Genomic DNA, 19,351 nt, shown 5'->3' on the forward strand with positions numbered 1-19,351 from the left:
CAGGGAAATTAAATAGCAACAGGCGTGGTTCCTTAATTGCAGCTGCAGCTTGAGTTCCCGGTAAAGCCTATGAAGTGAGACGGTGCAGAGGAAAAGATAACGGTATTCATTCACCCCTGGCACAGGGACGTCCTACGCGAAAAGTGTGAGTAAGCGCAGCTGTATTTGAACCCCGCACCCCGTCGGCTGTTAACTGTCCCCTCCCCCCTGAGCACATGGCATCTGGTTGACCAACACTGCTCCCCTTCTGCAGGGAAGTTGAAACAGTTCATTAGTGTAAAAAAAAATATATATATAAAAGTCCGTTTCCAGAAATTACTTTCCTTTATAACTATAATAAAAAATAAGTTTTACTTATTTTATTTATTTATTATTTATTATCTCAACTTCTTGTTTTCTTTCTTACTTTCTTGCATATTTCTCACACTTAGACGTTTCAGATGGTCAAAAAACAAAAATAATAATACATTATTAGGATATCATTAGACAAAGAAAACCAGACAAAGCTGTTTGTTTGTTTGTTTGTTTGCATCATTATTTCAATATTCAAGGGAAAAAATGCTATACAGACTTATCTGATGCTTATTTTAAATTATTTAACAGTGATTAACCACATTTTTCGGGAGAAAAACACAGAACAATGTCTAAATAACTGACCTCTGTTGAGGTCAGTTATTATGATTCAGTAATAAGAAATAGACTGGCCAAAAACAACATCCACAGGGAGAGTTTCAAAGCCAAAACCACTGTGATTAAAAAGAACACAAAGGCTCATCTCATATTTCCCAAAAGAAAACTCTTGATGATCCCCAAGGCTTTTGAGAAAATATCCCGTGGAGTGAAAAGACAAAAGATTAATTTTTGGGGGGTTTGAGTCCAATTAGATTTGTCATAAAACTAATACCACATTTCATAAAATTAACATGAGAACAATCAGACATGGTGGTAGCAGTGTGGCTGAAGCTGCTTTGCTGCTTGCCATAAGTGATGAAACCAGGAATTCTGCACTCTACCAGAAAAGCAAAATCCTGAAGGAGACTGTTTGGCCATCAGTTTTTGTCCATTAGAGAAATTACAGTATGAGAAAGTTTTTCCTTTTTACTTACTTGAATAGTTAAATAATCCTTATAATTGAGTGTAAATAATTTGGTATTATAGCACAAGCTTGAGTTGAATACATATACGATTAGACATGTAAACTTATACAGTTAGAATGCGCAGCTTATGTGACAGTCCAGCTACGAGTAGGATAAAAGCTCTTCGTCCTTTCTGTCTTGGCAGGCTGCAGGCTCCCTGATGGCAGCACGGACAGCAGCCGGTTGTTGCTGGAATCCCATGCGATCTTCCTGGCTATGGATCATTTCATGTATATGTCCTGTTGGTTGAGTAGACCATCCTCCCAAGGACCAACTGGTCCCATCAAATGCAGATCCTCATCCAGGTGATGATATACAGTAGGGAATCCTGTAACATAATCGAGCCGATCGACATATATGAAGCAGCTATGCAATACTACACATGTTAGAGCTGCTGTATGCCCTCAACAAGAAGAAATGAAGGAGAAAGCAGAAACCAGATGATAAATCTGGCTTTCATTAACTGTCACATTGTATTTGTGTTTCCTTGTGTTTTAGTTGACACTGAAACTAATGCCTTCTGTGATTTGTGTCCCTGGTTCATTATTAAGAGTAACAGACTTGTCCCCCAGCTCAGACCATTTCTTCCTGGTAAACACTTTGCATGGCTGTTGTAATCACTGCCAGAAGATTGTTTTGCTTAATGACATCACCAGAATCGTGGTTTTAAATTTAGAGTGAGAACCTTTATTACTTCTTTCCAGTGAGGTCATGCCAGAAAGTTGGTATTGGATGTTTGACTTTGATTTCAGCTGTTCTCTTGTTTTTGTTTTTAATTTCTTCTTTTTTGGTAAGTCAGTGTGTAACTGACACTATAGCAAGCACTGGGCAGGCACGCTTGTTGAAATTAGTGTGTCATTAGTGTCATGAGAAAATTACCCCTTTAAATCTTGCTGTCTGTCTTGAATAGAAATACTTTCAACAACAGAGATTCCTCCTATTCGGAAACTCAAACTAACGCAGACCAAGTTATAACAGTAGAACAACCCTTGCTTTTGCACTTTTGCAAAAATTTCAGTCCAATCATTCACAGCCAAAAGAAGGATTAAAGCAATTTGACAGCTCAGCACCAAACATATAACTTATAACAGGGATTTTTGCCCTGTGGGTTTGTGAGGGAACTCTCTGCAGCTGGAAAATAAAAGTGTTTGTGGTGCAAAACCTAATGTTTTATTTTGGAAGCTTGTGACAGGAATATGCTACAACCATTGCTTCAGTTCACTGACTAAATATCCATTAGATATCTGAAAAAGCTAATGTAATGTTCTTTAGATTTGATTACACCCTGACAAAAATGTCCAGAAGTCATACAGGGTATTTCATTTTCTGCCAGAGACAGTAATTGGAAATGTGACATACCATAGAGCTGCAAAAAAAGCAGGAGGCCATCTATAGAGTTTTGTCTGCACTGAAGATTGAAGTAATGACATGTCAAGAGTCCACGGTGGTGGCAGTAGCACTGTTGACAAGTTTAAACATTGGGTATGTGGTGTGGGTGAGAAAATTGCATTTAATTACACAAAAATGGGCAAGTGCAGGGTACAGAAACTGGGAGATGGCTGCGGTGACGGGGGTAATGGCAGAGACGCCATTAGCTCATCGTTGCAACAAGACACACCTGGACCTCATTATCCCCACTCTATCTGCCTGCGTATCAGGGGATACTTGGAGACTTTGGATGGCAACACGGTTAAATACAGCTGTTTATCAACCTTTAAAAGGAATGCCGGCTGTTTGAAAGTTTCCTGCAGCACAGGTGGTGTGTTCTTAAGCCCGCCTTTTAATTTAAGCTCATTTTTGTGGAAAACAAGAACACACAAGCCTCCAGCATTCACTGTCACTTGAAGTGAGTAAAAGGCTAAATAGTGTTGTAGCTCCCTGACGACAGCAGACCATCCTCTATTTTTGGCAGTGTTGTGGAGACAGTGGGTTTAAAAGCGCTGCTTAAATTTAATCAAGCTGCAAGAAGAAACAGATGATTCATTAGGGAGACAGGTCTCAAAGAAGATGCTCAATACTGAACAGAAAACAGCAAAAATGGCTTAAAAAGATGAGAGAAACAGGGACAATTGAAGACAAAACTGCTCATTAACTGGTAACTAACACAAACAATAGTGAGAATAAAATGTAAAGAATAATATATATTACTCATTTAATTCATGTCAGTGCAATAGTTTAGGAAATATATAAACCAGAATATTGACTATCTGTCAGTTGGCCCTGGATTTTGTTCTACTTTGTGCTCTATTTTTAACACAACCCTCTTTTTCTGGTATGGTTTTGCAATTGCACTGGTGAGTCACATATAACAGAAACCCCTAAAGCATTCATGAGAACCCGCAACTGCACTGTGATTGTAAAAGAATGGGTTTTATTTTTATCCCAATGCTTTGATCACTTCACAGAAAGTGTAATTACTAGTCCAGATCAATGGAAAGAGTAAAACTCATTTTTCTTACTTCAGCAGGTCATCTTCCCGAGCACCCAGTACGTCACCACGTCATCGCCTGGCTCCTGTGGTCACATTTATGGGATTTTAGGGCTTCCATTGGCCCAGGGTGTGGCTGAGGGATTCTTCGAAGGAAGTGCTAGAAGGTAACACTGCATTTAATCTTAGACCAAAGACCTTTAAATAGCACAGCGTGCACATTTGTTATAGTCACAGAGTCTAGCTGCACAAGGGGAAAGGGTTTAGATATGGATTAATTCCCTCTTTACGTGGATGGCTTTTTATCTACTGAAAACAGGCCACAGCTTACTGTAACCACTTGAGGCAGCAGTTTGTATTTATCAAGTGTATAGTTTCTTGCAATTCTTAAATATATGTGAGTTCTAGTCTTATGAATGTCCATTTCTACTGGACAAGCTGGAGTTTTGAGACACATATAATAAGCTCTTTTTTCCAGACTTTCATTTGAATGTCATCAGTAGGCTGCAAAGTTAGAACCGCAAGGCCTCAAAATGTGTACCAGAAGTGGGTTAAGGAAAAGAAGATTCAACCTTGTAGTAAACCTGCCAATATAGTGCCACCTCATCACTATAAATATGTGTACATACCCTACTAATTTGGTTTTCCAAATGCAGTTTGGAGGACAAGTAATTTTTGCCTTGATTCTGTTCACTGACAGTAGTTGGTTCAGTGCATCTGATATGTGACATCTATATCTCAGTGGTCACAAGGGAAGCTTGGGTGTGTGGTTAAGTTCACAATTTAGAAAGTGTAGAGTAGGATTTTGGTCCTTTTTCCCACAGATTTTAAGATGTCATCAACTACCAAAGGGTTGTGGTTTTGTCATAAATTTTACGAAATATTAAACAGCCCTGTTTTTACTTGGTTTGCTCATTATGTTTATACTGCTTACTATTGTTCCCACTGTGCTCTAGTCTTTAGATTTCCAGCTTCAATAGTAGGTAGAAGCAGTACGGCACCCTGTGGCTGTTTCAGCAAGACAGTGCCTATCCCCACTGTCCCACTTCTGGATCGGGAGTATAATCAGACACTTCCCTAGCTTTAACATTTAGTACTGATATGTCTCCGATTATATATGCCAACTGCAATCAAGCGTTTGCAATAACTGGCACAAGTGTTTAACATCGCAGTGGAGGAATTTTGGCCACCTTATCTTTCCAGAATTGTTTTAATTTAGTCCCACTAGAGGATTTTTAGCATGAATAGCTTTTTTTAATGTTATGCCAAAGCATCCTAATCAGATTTAAGTTTGAACTTTGACTAGGCCATTCCAAAACCTTAATTTTGTTTTCTTTTTTTAGCCATTTAATGGTGGACTTGCTTATGTTTTTTTTTTATCATTATTCTGTTGCATAATCCAAGTGTACTTGAGCTTGAAGATTTGAAACGATAACTGGACTTTAGGATTTTCTGGTACAGAGAAGAATTCATGGTTCCAGTTACAGCAGAAGCAGGAGACCATCACACTACCACCACCGTGTTTCACTGCTGGTTTGATATTCTTTTAATGAAATGCTGTGTTAGTTCTACACCCTAACCCTTTTCGTAATCCATGGATGACATTTTTGCCCAGTCTCTTTCTTATTGTTAAATCATGAAAACTTTGACTGATTTTAACTAAAACAAATGAGGCATGCACTTCTTTACAGTATGTTCTGGGTTCTTTTGTGACCTCTTGGATGAGCTGTTGAGGTGATCTTGGAGTAATTTTGGTAGGCTAGCCACTCCTGGGAACCTTCCTCAGTGTTTTCTATTTGTGGATAATGGTTTTCTGACATCTCAAAGCTTTAGAAACATCTTTGTAACCCTTTACAAGCGGATAGATTTCAGTTACTTTGTTTCCCATTTGTTCTTTATTTATTTAGATCAGGGGTGGGGAACTCCAGGCCTCGAGGGCCGGTGTCCTGCAGGTTTTAAATGTGTCCTTGATCCAACACAGCTGATTCAAATGGCTAAATTACCTCCTCGGCATGTCTTGAAGTTCTCCAGAGGCCTGGTAACAAACTAATCATTTGTTCAGGTGTGTTGACCCAGAGTGATATCTGAAACCTGCAGGACACCAGCCCTTGAGGCCTGAAGTTGCCCCACCCCTGATTTAGATCATGGTATGATCTGTTGCTTTTGAGATCTTTCAGCCTACTTCAGTTTCTCAGACAGTTTCTACTCAAGTGATTGAGATTTGACTTTCTCGTGTGACTTTCCACACTTAATTCAGGATTTAACAATGGGGCAATTACTTTTCCACACAGAGTGAGGTAGGTTTGGATAAGAACTGACACTAACATTCAATCATCTTTGTCTGATATTACAATATGTGTGATGATCTGAAACATTAAGTGTGACAGATCTGCAAAGAAATAAGAAATCAAGAAGCAGGCAAATACTTTTTCCACAGCTCTGTATATACATGTATTATAGTGTTGGTCTTAAAAAAATCTCTCTCAATTCTGATGGCAAAAGAGCCAAACGGGACAGGCGGCAAAAAAAAAAAAAAAAAAAATCTCTCTAAAACACAAATGTCTGTTTCATTTTTTGACTAGTTTGTCAAAAATCTTTCTTTCTTTTTTTATTTACAAATTAAAACAGCTTCTAAATCTTTTTTGTAAACAAGCTGTTTCTGATACACTTACCTTCATAGGCACGGGCAGTCTAAACTGACTCCAGTCCAGTCTAAACTGACTCCAGTCCAGTCTTTCTTATTTCAGTGTAAAAGCAAACAACCATCCCCCATTTTATACTTTACATCTGTTTTCTTCTACCCTTGTGGGTATATAGTGTTTTCTTAGGCTCCATTTGCACAGATGTTGCTTCAGCCATTTGTTTATCACCCTGGGTTTAAAATACAGATACCAGAAATTCCACTCTCTGTATACTGTTGGGAGACAATTGTAGTCACTGCAACACAGAGCAATCTGCGTTCCATTTTATTCTCAGAGCAGAACAGCAAATGTAATGAGAAAACGTGTTTTCTATTCCAGCTTGGGTTTCGCCGATTTATCACAATACTAATAGGATATGCTTATTGCATGCATGACAAATGCTAACAGATGTTAAAATGAATTTTAACATCTTTCAACATCATTAAAAATATGCAGAGTGATTACACCAAGCAGTTCAGTTAATATAAAATAATCAGCCAAACTTGTGAATCGATTACTACTATAATGCTGGCTTGTTGCTAGAGCTGAAGAATAAATTTGTTTCATATCACAGTTATGATTTCTAACAAAGGAAATCACAATCTGCAAATACAGTTTTAAAAGTATAGATTGTTAATACTTCATTCGAATTAATACGGTTATATTTTTGTAATGTTTGACAAATGTTTTTTGATCTGAGTTTGTATTTTTTCATTGCAACGTCAATATTGAACTACAGCTTGACTTCAAAAACCTTTTAATGTTGTAAATCACAAGTCAGGAATACAAATAATTCAGCCCATCTAGTTTCCCGAACCGACACGTCTGCTTAACCCACCACTGTTGTAGTATATTAAATATGTTTGACTCACAGATGTTTATTTTTTGTGTAACCAATTGTGTCATTTTTAAGTATATGTATTGCAAAATATTACACAGTTATCGAAAGCAAATGTGTTTAATTATAATGAAGTTTCAAATGTTTTGCACAAAACATTGTTGTTTTTCCAGAATGTTTTTCACAGTCTGGAACATGTCAGGCATCAAAATTGCCGCACCGACATCAGTGAGGTCATTCTGTGTGGTCTGAATATGTAATTCCTAACAAATGTGGAATGTTCCTTGGAAACATGATAGCTTATAGCAGTAACAGCAGTAACAACTCCAGTAAATTCTGTAATGTGTGCTCTTTTACAGTACATGTCAAAGGAGAGTGATTTTTTTCTAAGGAAGTCTTCTAAATCCTTGTTAAATTGAATTTGCAACAATAAAGGGATTGCTCCTCACAACAGATAGTAAAGTTCCCAGTGGTGTTGATTGAAATGTGGGGTCACAAAGAGTTCAAAGGTGACAGTTTTACACCTGGTGGTAATATTTGTAACAAGCTGTGGTGAAATGTTAGCTGTGTGTGTTACCATTTTTGCAGGCATCTACATAGCGCTACATTGTTAATCTCAAAAAACTGTTCCTCATTTTTCATGGTTGAAAACCAGGGTAAGTTTAAGTACAGAATTACAGTTGTCAGAAAAATAGATTATATTTAGTTATGTTAGTGAGGTTATGTACTTAAAAAGTTAGGTACACACTCTCTGTTTCCATAGGAATTAACAGGGTAATTAGCAGCCGTGTGCTGCTAATCAAATATACCTCATTAATTTGATGATGACCAAGTATGAGGACATCTATAAAAGCAGATGTTTTGTCAGTTTGCTGGTCTGGAGCATTCAGGTGTGTGCCACAATCTTCCAAAGACTAGACATCCCAGTAAATCCACGTCAAGTTCAGACTGTACAATACTCCGAAAAACTGCAGAGCTACACGTTGGACTCTACAGGCCTCAGTTAGCATATTAAATGTAAAAGTTCATTAAGCACAATTGGAGAAAGACTAAACAAATATGGTTTATCTGGAAGGGTTGCCAGAAGAAAGCCTCCACTCTCTAAAAATTACATGTCTTTGGAAAGTTGCTTTTGAACAAAGCTAAACACTGGAACAATTTGGAGATGTTTGATGCACACTGCCACATTTGGTGAAAACCAAACACAGCTCATACCAACTGTCACCTTAAAGTCACTAAAGTGACCATGAACTCCTCTGTATACCAAAGTATTCTAGAATAAAATGTGAGGTCATCTGTTTAACACCTAAAGCTTGGCCAAAACTGAGTTATGCAACATGACAATGATAGCCAAGAAAGCAACAAATCTACAGAATTACTAAAAAAGAAAAGAATCAAGGTGTTGCCCAGTAAATAGCCCAGTAAAGGTCCAGACCTTAACCTAATTAACATGCCAGTACCGTAAGAGCTGTACATAAACAAATGTCTGTAAAGTTCAATGAACTGAAGCAACACTGTAAAGAAGAGTGGGTCAAAATTTCTCCACAACAATGTGAGAGACTAATGAAGTCAAATAATCGTGCAGTCACAGTGTCTCTGTAGTGTATTGGTTTATACATCTGCCAAACCAATGAAGGATTCCTGATCCCTGATTCTTGTAGCAATCCCTTATGAACAGGAGACCAGCTAATAGTAGCTATACTGTATATGTATTTGTGTTAGAATGCTAAAGTTAGCATTCTAATATACAAAGACTGACTTGGCTTGTTTACACTGGCTTATACTGAGCTGCCATAGTGATGCCCCTGTAATATGGTGGACTAGTATTGCCTATATTTACTCATCTCCATCTTTGCTGTGGGTATTGGGCACTAGTTTGGGAGGTTTTTGTGTGTCACAATTGCTGTGAACAAGTGGTTGTTATGGGGTTGGATTCATTGAAGGCAGTTTATTTGATTGTACTGATACTCTGGTCTATTTATACCCAATACAATGCTGTGATATTTTGTTTCTCTGTGCCTACTATGTGACACAGCCTAAAGGCAGAGTTGGTTTACTGAGGCTAGAGTGATTATCAGCCCTTTACTTACAGGGCGTTGGGTCTTGGAGGACAACTGTTGTTTCCTGTTAAAGTTGTCACCATAGTGAAGTGTGGCATAGCTTGAACTGTGTGTTGTATCCCTTTTGCAAGTGGGACACTGGACTATTTTGTCCCTTCACTTTTATGATCAGTGTACTAATAAATTATCTTTTAGAATTTTATTGGTTGTCATCTTTTGCCCACGGCTGAGAAGGTTGGTCAGATCTAGAATCTGTGTGTGTGTTACAGCCCTTTCATAAACCCTTTAATAAAAGAATGGATGTCACTTGAAGCCTAGAAGAGCTAGGCTTACTTGCACATACAGAAAATGTGACTTGCTCTATCATAGACATCGCCCGTCCACAACAATCTGACCATCTATCCACCTCAGTACTACTGCAAATATAACCACTGCCATACCTATGTCATGAGAAGAATTTTATTTGATGATCAGAAAAAAAGGAAAAAATGGCATGAAGTGTTATTTTTAATCACATCCTCCCTCCTCCACGTGCACTCCTCCACACTATTTTCCAACCACAGCTTAATTATCTGTACCACTCAGAGAAGTAGGACATCATGTATTCCGGAAAATATTGCCATATAACATGAAAACCATCTGCACCACAAAAATAGCTGAAACTTGATATTTGCCATGATTCACACATATCCTTAAGTATAATACAAACCCTATATATAAGAGAAATTTGCCCTTAAATAGTTACCTTATAAGGAAGCTCTTAATATAACTTAGTAATGATAATTTTCATAAACACCAGGCTCATCAAAAGATACGAGTATTTTCACAGCAGATAATTTTTCCATTGAATAAATGTCATAACAAAAGGTGCTGTTGTTGAAAAGGCTGTTGTAAATGAGAATTACTTGGACTTATCCAATGAAGGTTTGCAGCTTATTTCAGAAGGGAGAAAATGAATAGTTTTCGTTTCCCTCTTCATTCTGCACCTCAGATCAGGTTTTTCCATTAAAAATTCAACATTCAGAAACATTAACAAAGATGTTTTAAGGAAACTGATGAAAGACCAGATGAAGGTGGTTACCAAGCACAGTGCCTTTACATAACCGTTTACAAGGTCTGAGCATTGTTATTAAACATATTGAAATGACTATAACAAAGAAGTTCATTCATAGTACTAAAGTTGAACTTTTTCACTATCAGTGGTTGTTAATGGTCAGTTTCTACTCATTTTAGTATTGAAATCAAAAGAACATCACACATCACGGTTCTTTTTATTTTTTATTGTTTTTCCATGGACTATTTGCACAATCTAAGCGTAGCTCATTTCCATTCATTGCGTGACTAAACAGTTTATCAGTTTACAGTAATAGTGCAAAAGTAGAAGAATAAGGACTCTAACTGTTTTTGTTATATAACTGACTGAAAATAGCAAAGTTCCCTTTTTTAAGATCACATTCTGGCTGAATTTTTTGGCGTTTAAACACAATCAAAGAGCCTTCAGAGGATCTAGCACCAGCATCTTATACTACTACTGTATTATAAGAAAAGGAAAGGCCCATGCTAGTGGCGAGAATGGGATTGGATTTTATTTCAACTGAGTATTATCTTAACCAACTGTATGCAAAGAAAAAAAAACAGACTTCATAAAAGACATCTATTAAGTTTTTATTTAGGTTTCGCATAATTAAGGGGTTTAAAAAATTATGTTTATAAAGAGAGAAATATATCCACTTATGGCTATTCTAAAAACAAGTGTCAATACATTAAAGGCAGAATAAAACACTCTGGACACCAAAAAAAAAATGTAAGTTTACACCAGTAATATTATCTCTTCCAACTGGCAGTATATAGTACTTTTACAAAAATAAAAGCTTAAGTATTAATATGTAAAAATGGCTTATGATGGAGGCTAATTTTTCAGGTTTGTAAAGTCACAGATTACAGTCATGGTGAAAAAAATATTTCACAAAGAATGTTTGACACATAACGCCTTTGCTACAATACTTTATACCACCCCTAATCACACCGATTGCCACAATTAATATGTATTATAATTTTAAATTGAAGTATGGTGAAAGAGTACCAATGTTCATTTTCTGCAAAATATTACTCTATTGTACTGGAAACTACAATATTGTGATACATGTAAAACTGTCATATAGGATATTAATGTAAAAGGTAAACATAATCAAAATTAAATGTAATATAAAAGAAAATGGAAGCAATATATGGATATTAAAATCATATAATGTACAAAATGATTTAAGAAAACAAACCAGTGAACGCTTTATGTTCATAGTATCAGGTGCAGGTGTGTAACGTCCAGAGCCAGTAGTGACCAACACTGTAATACAGTAGTAGCATGCATTTCAACCTGAGTTTATCAAAAAAATATACAATGTCATCAGATACTAATAACATTAGCAAGTATTTATATCGTTCATCTGGGCTGCTTATTCTTAAATGAATATCTAGCTCCCTCTAGTGGGGAAGACAAGAACAGTATGTCAAGCTTATAGCACATCCTTTCTACTTCCCACCCACCCTTTCCTTTAAAAAAAAAAAACTGTGGAAAAAAATATTTTATGGTATTATAACTTCTGTTCACAGACAAGTACAATCATAGCTCACAGACACACAAACACTTGTTCAAAGCAGTGCGCACAGACATCGCTATGTGTGGCAAATGACCAAAACATAAAGCAATAAAAAACAGGGCACTGGATATCAGAACTACAGATAACTGAATTAAACGAGTTCCTTAGTTCTCACACAGTAGATACAAGCAGAGTAGATTAAGTAAATTAGTATCTTTACTTGTAATGTGACCAAATTGCATATGAGGGTTTCATACTAATCATATTAACACCAAACCATTTTTTCCTACACCACTGTGCTCCGTTTTTGTTTCCTTGTATATAAATGTATCTTTACCCTAAACGTTATTTTGCAGTAATAGCAAAGTTTTTTCGGGTTCCAGATTGACTTAATGGTCACAATGTAAAACACACAGCAAAAAATATATTAAAAAAAACATTTCCTTTAAATAATTACAAGATAATAATTATAATAATGAAATCTTCATGAACACTGGCTAAACTAAAACTGCATTTTGCACTTTCAGCCCAATGACATGATTTTGCAACAAACCTGAGCAGCTAAGACTAAAACAAACCTTCTATTTCTTTGTTCATGCAAAGTGTTGACGTTGAGGTACCATTTGGTACTTTCTTTAAACTATTCCTTTGAAGGCTGTTCGATGTTAGGGCATTTGGGACTAATCATCATGGCTTTGAGGCCTCGTTCTTCTTGCAGAGGTACAAGGAAATGCGGTTTGGCTCCTAGTTAGTTGACTCAAAGAACATGAAATCCTGTATGCAAAATAAGGAAAAAGAAAGCGTTCATAAAAATGTTTAAAAATGTAACGATGTAATGCTTAATCGTCTGTTAAAATGCATCAGCCAAAGCATATATAAAATTTGTACTGCCAATTTTCTAGAAAAGTAAAAACATATTGAAAGAATTTAGCAAACTCTGTTTTCTATTAGTTGAAATTCAGGTGATTCTAAACCACATTTCCCACTAAATGAGGGCAAAGTTACACATTAAGTCAGTCGGTCAGCTGCTGGTTGACTGTGTTGAAAATTACACCTAATCTGCAGCTCAAGAACTCTAAAATTATATCCTTTACAAAGCCTTAACATGACAGGTTAATACATCATATAATCATTTTGATTAAAAGGTAAGTGAAGGTTGAACTTACAATGAGAAAACATGCGCCGATCATCACAGCCTTGATTTTCACATCCAGATCCATGGGAAACTGGATACCAAAGTTGTCTGAATCTGTGAATGCCTCCCTAAGAAGCCCTGTCCACTGCTTACTGATTTTCCCAATCTTGCTGACTTCATCGATTGTTAAAATCTGTGGAAAGAGTTGCATAAGAAAACAGATTGTGCACATGTGTTGCATTAGCGTAAAGGTCATGCCCTGGACTTGTTTGGTTTTACTGGAACAGGATCATCGAACAGCTCATAATTCGATTTTGTTTTTTGCCCGCTGCCACTGAAATCTGAGATTTGTACGCTCCATAATGAGTTCAAAGCAGCTAGGGGATGGTAATATCATGCTTCAGTTACCCTTTCTTTGGATCTGGCAAAAGGCCTGTATCACTGACCCAAATCCCCTTCACAGCTCAATCTAATAAAACTAGCTGAGCCATGGAACAAAGCCTACACTATGCCACACAAGAGCATGCCCTGTGCAGTGGCTTCATCCAAGCCATGGGCTTGTGTTACTGGAAACACATTTCTCGCTTCAGAGCACGAGGAGGCTTCCTTTAAAAAAATAATGTCCAGTGGGTGTGAATGTAACCATGTCATGTTGTGTTTTCACAAATTTCACAGATTTCTCTGTGTTTGGGTAAACCCACCTCAAAGTCAACATCTGGAAGGCAGCTCCATCCGCAGAAAGGCCCATGAATTTTCAGTACAGGTTCGTTGTGTTCGTTAGCAACAATAAATTTAGGGGAGAAGGGATGCCACTGTTGTATCACATAGCCCACTGTGTTGCCGGGGGGAGCCTGCACCTCCAGCTGAATGAAGCGTTATTAAAGAACAGTTTCATTTCTAGTCAGCTTTTAAAAAATACATGTAAAAATCACAGATGTGGTGCAAGGTGTAAACAATGAGTGATTTGGTGATCAAAGGGAAATACTGTAATTTAACATATACAAAGAGGATGTCTCTAAACGTAGTTACTCTCACCTCTTGTAGACAACAAGGGAAGAAGCATGACATGCACTTAAGTGGTCTGGTGACAGTGATGATTTCTTGTCCAAAATTGTCAAGGATGTGGATGGTGAAGGAGCGCAGGGGACCGCAACACTGTCGACTCAGACAGTCGTTCTCCTCGACAGCGTAGAAGACGTTCTGGCCCATGACATTACGAACTTCATACTTATTATTGCTTTCAAAACCAATAAGAGCTGCATGGATTAAAAAAAAAAAAAAAAAACACTGAACAACTGTCGCTAAAGACATCCTTAAAATATGCATGTAGTAAACTATTTACGTACTATACCTTCAATCAACTCAACTTTCTGTTTGATGAGCAGCTGATCTACCTAGAAAACCACATAAGCAATGTTATTTTTTTATGTAACACTTGAGAGGAGCAGCTGTTGGTGGCGTAGTGTTATATATGCTGGCATAAACATAAATAACAGGTGCTGTATTATTTCTCCCTCTCCTCACTGCCACCCAGTCACAGGAAACAGCCCCCCCTCCCTGAGCCTGGTTCCAGGGGCGGATCTACTGTGGTGGCCTGGGGTGGCATGTGCCACCCTAAAATAATCTTTTCCCACCTCTAGTACCACCCAAGATTTGCATATGACAGTTGTTTATTAAAATAATCTATCATTAACACTTTGAGCCTAGCTTCAATTAGCATTGAATATCAATTCTAAAATGAAATATACTGTATAATCCGCCCCCCTCATTAAAAATGGTTCAGCCCCTAAACCAAAATGGCTTTGTTTCTTGTTGTCAGAAGCAACCCACGGCACATTTTTGACGTTTTGTGTAAATTTAGGCGTGTAACAATTTGATTATTTGCTTAGGCTGCTGCCCCCGCGACCTGGCCCCGGACAAAGCGGATGAAGATGGATGGATGGATGGACAATTTGATTATTTCTAATAAGAAGAGTGAAGAAATTTCTAACTGATCCATGTCATGTTGTGTACTTTTCTGGATTGTATACTTATTGGTCTAAGAAAGATACAGATTATGTTTATATGAAACATGTGTATACTTACTGCATTTAATGTATTTATCCATATATAGTACATATTATAGAAGGTAACACCTGCATATGTGTAAAGAAATGGCTTTGATTTTGCCACCTAATCTGATTTCCATGCCACCCTCATGCAACTCTAAGAAAACGTTTCTACATCTGACCCTGCCTGGTTCTGCCAGAGGTTTCTTCCTATTAAAAGGAGTTTTTCTTCCTGCTGTTGCCAGGTGATTGCTTATAGGGGGTTGTGTTATTTTGGGGGAGTTCTCTTCACTATTTTAGGGTTTTTACTTTACTATTAAATTGCCTTGACTCAACTGTTGATGTGATTTGGCACTATAAAAATAACAGTGAAACAGTTTGTTTCACTGTTATTTTTATAGTTCATTGTTTTAATGAGTAGCCCTGGATCTCAGATAGAAATAATCAATAGAATAGAAGAATTATAGCCCTGGATCAATACATTCCCCCCGAATTATGATAACTCTTATCAAAAATGGTAGTAGGGTATTTTTCTCCCCTCTTTGGGTCATTCAAGCAGCAGATAAACTTCAAATCACTTGGCACACACTCATTTTATGAGAGCGAGGCCAGAAGAGACAGAGGGAGCGTTCCCATTACTGTGTTTGTCACTTTTGGCCTCTGGTGGTAACTAAGCTGGAACGTAAGAAGCTTTTTCTAAAACAAAAAAAGGATGAAGGCAATGAGGCGCAGGCGAGGCCAGAGGGATCAGAGAAAAGAGTTGTTGCTATGGCAGCAGAGTAAGGATGTGAGAGCCACTGCCTCATCTACAAACTTTTGCTAGCCAGTTAATCTAGACAAGTTTTGTCACTGTTCAAATTTGTCAAACTTTAAATGGAGCTCTAGAAGCTGAGCAAAGCAGTGGGAACAAACAGTCTAGCATATGAGTACCAATCTATCTCTGATGACTTGATTTTTTTTTGTTCTGAAAGACAGCCTTTGATTGGATCAGAACAGCCCGGTCTCACATCTTTTACTAATTATAACAACTTACCCTCTGGAATAAACACATGCAGAGCATCTCACTTTATTTTAAGTGGATCAATATACTTTTACCATGGACTTCATTATGTTCTTCTCAACTTTAATGAATGGACCTAAAGCTGCAAGGAATGAAGAAAAAGACTGGTGGCTTCAACTAACTAGCAACTCTTTCCAACAGAGCTTATTCACAGGGCAGATGTTGACTTATCACAGCAAGCAAAAGTGTCACTATTAACAACAAGTGTAACAAGTGTAGCTTGCACAGAATTCAGTCACTTTTTCTTTAATTTTTCACACTCTCCTACTGTGACATGTCTGAATGCCTGTGTGAACATCAGTGGTGATCATTATATGTAGGGTTGTTAGTTACGTCAGTTTGGTTAAGCATTCAATTTAAGCTATTTAATTTAGAGGAAATATTGTCAATGCTACACAGCATTTTAATCTATGTAGTCACAAAGGATGAGTAAGTCAGGGTATGTTTCCATAGTTTTCACTGCTATGTGATTTTCTGCTGTGTCAGGTGGCTATTTAATATTAGGAACCAGAAGGAAGGTAATATTGCTCATTATGTCTGGCCTTGAGCATCAATTTAGACTTTTGGCTATGCAGATTGCTCCATTTAGAGTCACTTGTACTTTACCAACCTGCGTCAAGTACTCTAATCCTGGGGGACAGCCTGGTATTCCCGGGCTGGGCACAGCATACATGTTCATACCGTCCAGAGGGAGTTGATGAGACCTGTTGATGAAAAGTGTTTAAAACTGAGAAATGGCGCCATCTTCTGCTTATGTATAATCACAGTCGTGAACAAATGCTGCTAAACCGAAGCAAATGGACAGCGATCCGTATATTTTCGACATCTATCTAGTATTTTGAGGTCGATAGAAGAGCCTGGGGGCATCGTTGTGCTCTCTAAGGTCCAGTATATGCTTTTTGTTAACCAACAGCGATGTAGTTATAGTCCAGAGCGTGGGGGAGCGGCTGCAGACCTACATGGTAGGCGACACAGACATTCTTGGTTGGTTCTGGAAGTGACGAGCTTCTGACGGGGAGACACCAGCTGGAGAAATCCTCTTAGTCCGTTTGTTTACACATAAGACTGCGGGCCTAAAGCCCGTGTGAGCCACACTAACCGTATTCAAGCAAGCAGATCGAGTCAGCGCAGATTTATGTGACCGATCGCGTTAAATATGTTTACTACCCGTGAATGTTTCGTCAGCTGGTGCAGAGAGCGCACCCCGATCTGCCTACTTTGGGATTCAGACAGAGCCAGTCGTTCAAAGCGACGCGCTACAATCAACACGAAAGTGTCTCTACACGCCCTCCGCAGTGCTAACTAGACGCGAGACACCCAGATGTTACAAGAGGGACAAAAAATACTCACCGATTTTAACCTGCTACTTAAAATAATAACGGGCCACTCCGGAACCAAACCAATGGAATAAAACTCGAATCTCATTGGTCGACGTGGTTGTACTTCCCATCTTCATGCACCAATGGCGATATGAGAGTATAGAAATGAACTCAGCAGAAGCAAATAGATTTGAGTAGAACTGAACAAAATAGAGCAAAATAAAAAAAGGAATAACTTGCACGATTAGAGCGTTTGCATTACACAAAAGCAAAAGCAAACCAAAAATAGATAAGTATAATTGAAAAAGCAAACATTAATAATTAATGCTATTTAATTTATTCATTCATTATGCACACGTTAGCAGCATATCGGTTTTCCTGGTATTTTCTTTTCCCATCCTCTTGATGTCACCATAAATACGAGGAAACGCAACTCTGTGAAACGGTTTCAAGTATATCCTGTTACCTGTGCATCTTGTTGTGGATTTTACAAAGCAGTCTACAATAAATTCGAGCAGTTAGGTTATTTACACCAATATTAATGGTGCCTTCATAGAAAGCAACCCTTGCCATGTATGGTAATCACATCGCATATGTGTGCTTTTGAACTGCCTGCTGATAACAAGCCGATAGTTTCTTCCGTCTTTAGCAAAACGCAAAAAGCAATCCCCCCCCCCAGATGTAAATATTTGATTTGTAAGAGTAACATGACAGTTTTCTACTTTGCCTCAATCCATATTATATTTAAAAAAAAAATACAACAGCCTTTCCGGATCTTGGTCATATATGTTAATTTCTTTGCATCGTAAAGGTCAAACTTTTTTTGAATGCAGACAAAATATAATCAGTCACAACAGTTTATCAGACCTGATCTCACACAGTGATTTCTACTACAGAACGTTTTTTTTTTTTTTTTACAATCCCTTGTTTATGTGCTTTGATTAAGCTCTCAGATGTTATTTTTGTGTCTTCCTGTGTTTTAGTGCTATGATGCAATTGTTGTTTGATAATAAAGTTAATAGTGCAATGTCCAGAGGACTTTCAGATGTTAAGACCATATGCTGCCTCCTAAGCATGGATGGCATTTATTAAGATTGTTTCCTTAAGGGTAAGTACCCTGCAGTATATTTGGCTTTAAACTCACTCATTTGGCATTAATACCCTGATTATCTGTCTTTGGCTTAACTCCTTCTATTTTGAAAAACATTTTTTTTATACTGAAAATCACTATACAGAAATAATTTTATATTATATATTCTTATTGTTATATTCTACTGAAACTGAGAAGTTGAGATGTTTTTGTTTTGGTCATGTGGTTGAAAGACATATGCTGAACATCACATTACATCACATCAATTCAATTTAAGTTGAAATTGATAATAATTTTTCCATTTGTGTTGTGTGGATTATTGGTAAGATTTCCTTTTTTTTTCATGACTACTAAAACAGTTAGTTGAAGGAAACGCACATGAACTCTAAAACATAAATTTAACATTTAAATTTATTTATTTTAAATAAACTAAATTAATTAAACTTAATTAAACTCTAATCTGCACACAAAATAGTAATAATGCATTACTGCACTGTACTGGATCACATTACATTTTTCAGTAATGTAACTCAATATTATGTCATTACTTGTGTTACAATGTTTCTTGTTATCTACATGCTGGGTGGATATAAAGAAAAGAAAAAAAAATATTTCATTTTATTTTTCGCACACTTGCGCTGGAATCAGCTGATTTCATTTCCTGTTCCGGAGCAGGAAAATGGTGGAGCGGTTTACCACAGATAATTTAACATTAGTTTTAGTTTTGAATGATGGCAAAGTGTAAATCGTCCAGAACAGAAACAACTGCTTTATAGTCCTAACACAGCTTCTGCTCTTTGGAAGCACCTGCACAGACGGCATGCTAACACAAAGCTAGCCAAGAACCCAGAGTGATTTGAAAGGTGAGTGCATGCCCAGCCCAGGAGCCAGAGACTGATCTTTATCAGGTAACAAAGACAGTGATGAGCAGTCAGGCTTGAAGCCTGTTTGTGCCTGTT

General features: G+C 37.4%; 1 protein-coding gene across 2 annotated transcripts; it reads right to left on the reverse strand.

Annotated features, from left to right (window-relative positions):
• Positions 1 to 12,277: 12,277 nt before the first annotated feature.
• Positions 12,278 to 17,375, reverse strand: LOC146625586 (phospholipid scramblase 1). 2 transcript variants are annotated; one of them, XM_085362307.1, is made up of 7 exons: positions 17,334 to 17,375; positions 16,594 to 16,687; positions 14,227 to 14,269; positions 13,911 to 14,131; positions 13,577 to 13,738; positions 12,907 to 13,068; positions 12,278 to 12,514 (listed from the first exon to the last, which is right to left on the reverse strand). In XM_085362307.1, the coding sequence occupies exons 2-7, from the start codon at positions 16,660 to 16,662 to the stop codon at positions 12,485 to 12,487; spliced, it is 687 nt and encodes a 228-aa protein (XP_085218433.1). In that variant the 5' UTR covers positions 16,663 to 16,687; positions 17,334 to 17,375; the 3' UTR covers positions 12,278 to 12,484. The 2 variants fall into 2 exon arrangements, with proteins under 2 accessions (XP_085218433.1, XP_085218432.1); XM_085362306.1 differs by lacking the exon at positions 17,334 to 17,375 and adding an exon at positions 16,943 to 17,125.
• Positions 17,376 to 19,351: the final 1,976 nt, after the last annotated feature.

Source organism: Diplotaxodon limnothrissa, linkage group LG9, assembly GCF_057381915.1.
Source record: "Diplotaxodon limnothrissa isolate DT_005_m linkage group LG9, D_limnothrissa_male_GT1.1, whole genome shotgun sequence".
Lineage (NCBI taxonomy): Eukaryota > Metazoa > Chordata > Actinopteri > Cichliformes > Cichlidae > Diplotaxodon > Diplotaxodon limnothrissa.

What these genes read in the sequence shown, in the direction of transcription:
- LOC146625586 (XM_085362306.1), bottom strand. Translation starts at nt 16,962, where the DNA reads ATGTCTGTGTCGCCTACCAT. An exon ending in ATGTCTGTGTCGCCTACCAT is followed by an intron (nt 16,688 to 16,942) that starts GTAGGTCTGCAG and finishes TTTCATCAACAG; the next exon opens with GTCTCATCAACTCCCTCTGG. An exon ending in TCGGCGCATGTTTTCTCATT is followed by an intron (nt 12,515 to 12,906) that starts GTAAGTTCAACC and finishes TTTTGCATACAG; the next exon opens with GATTTCATGTTCTTTGAGTC.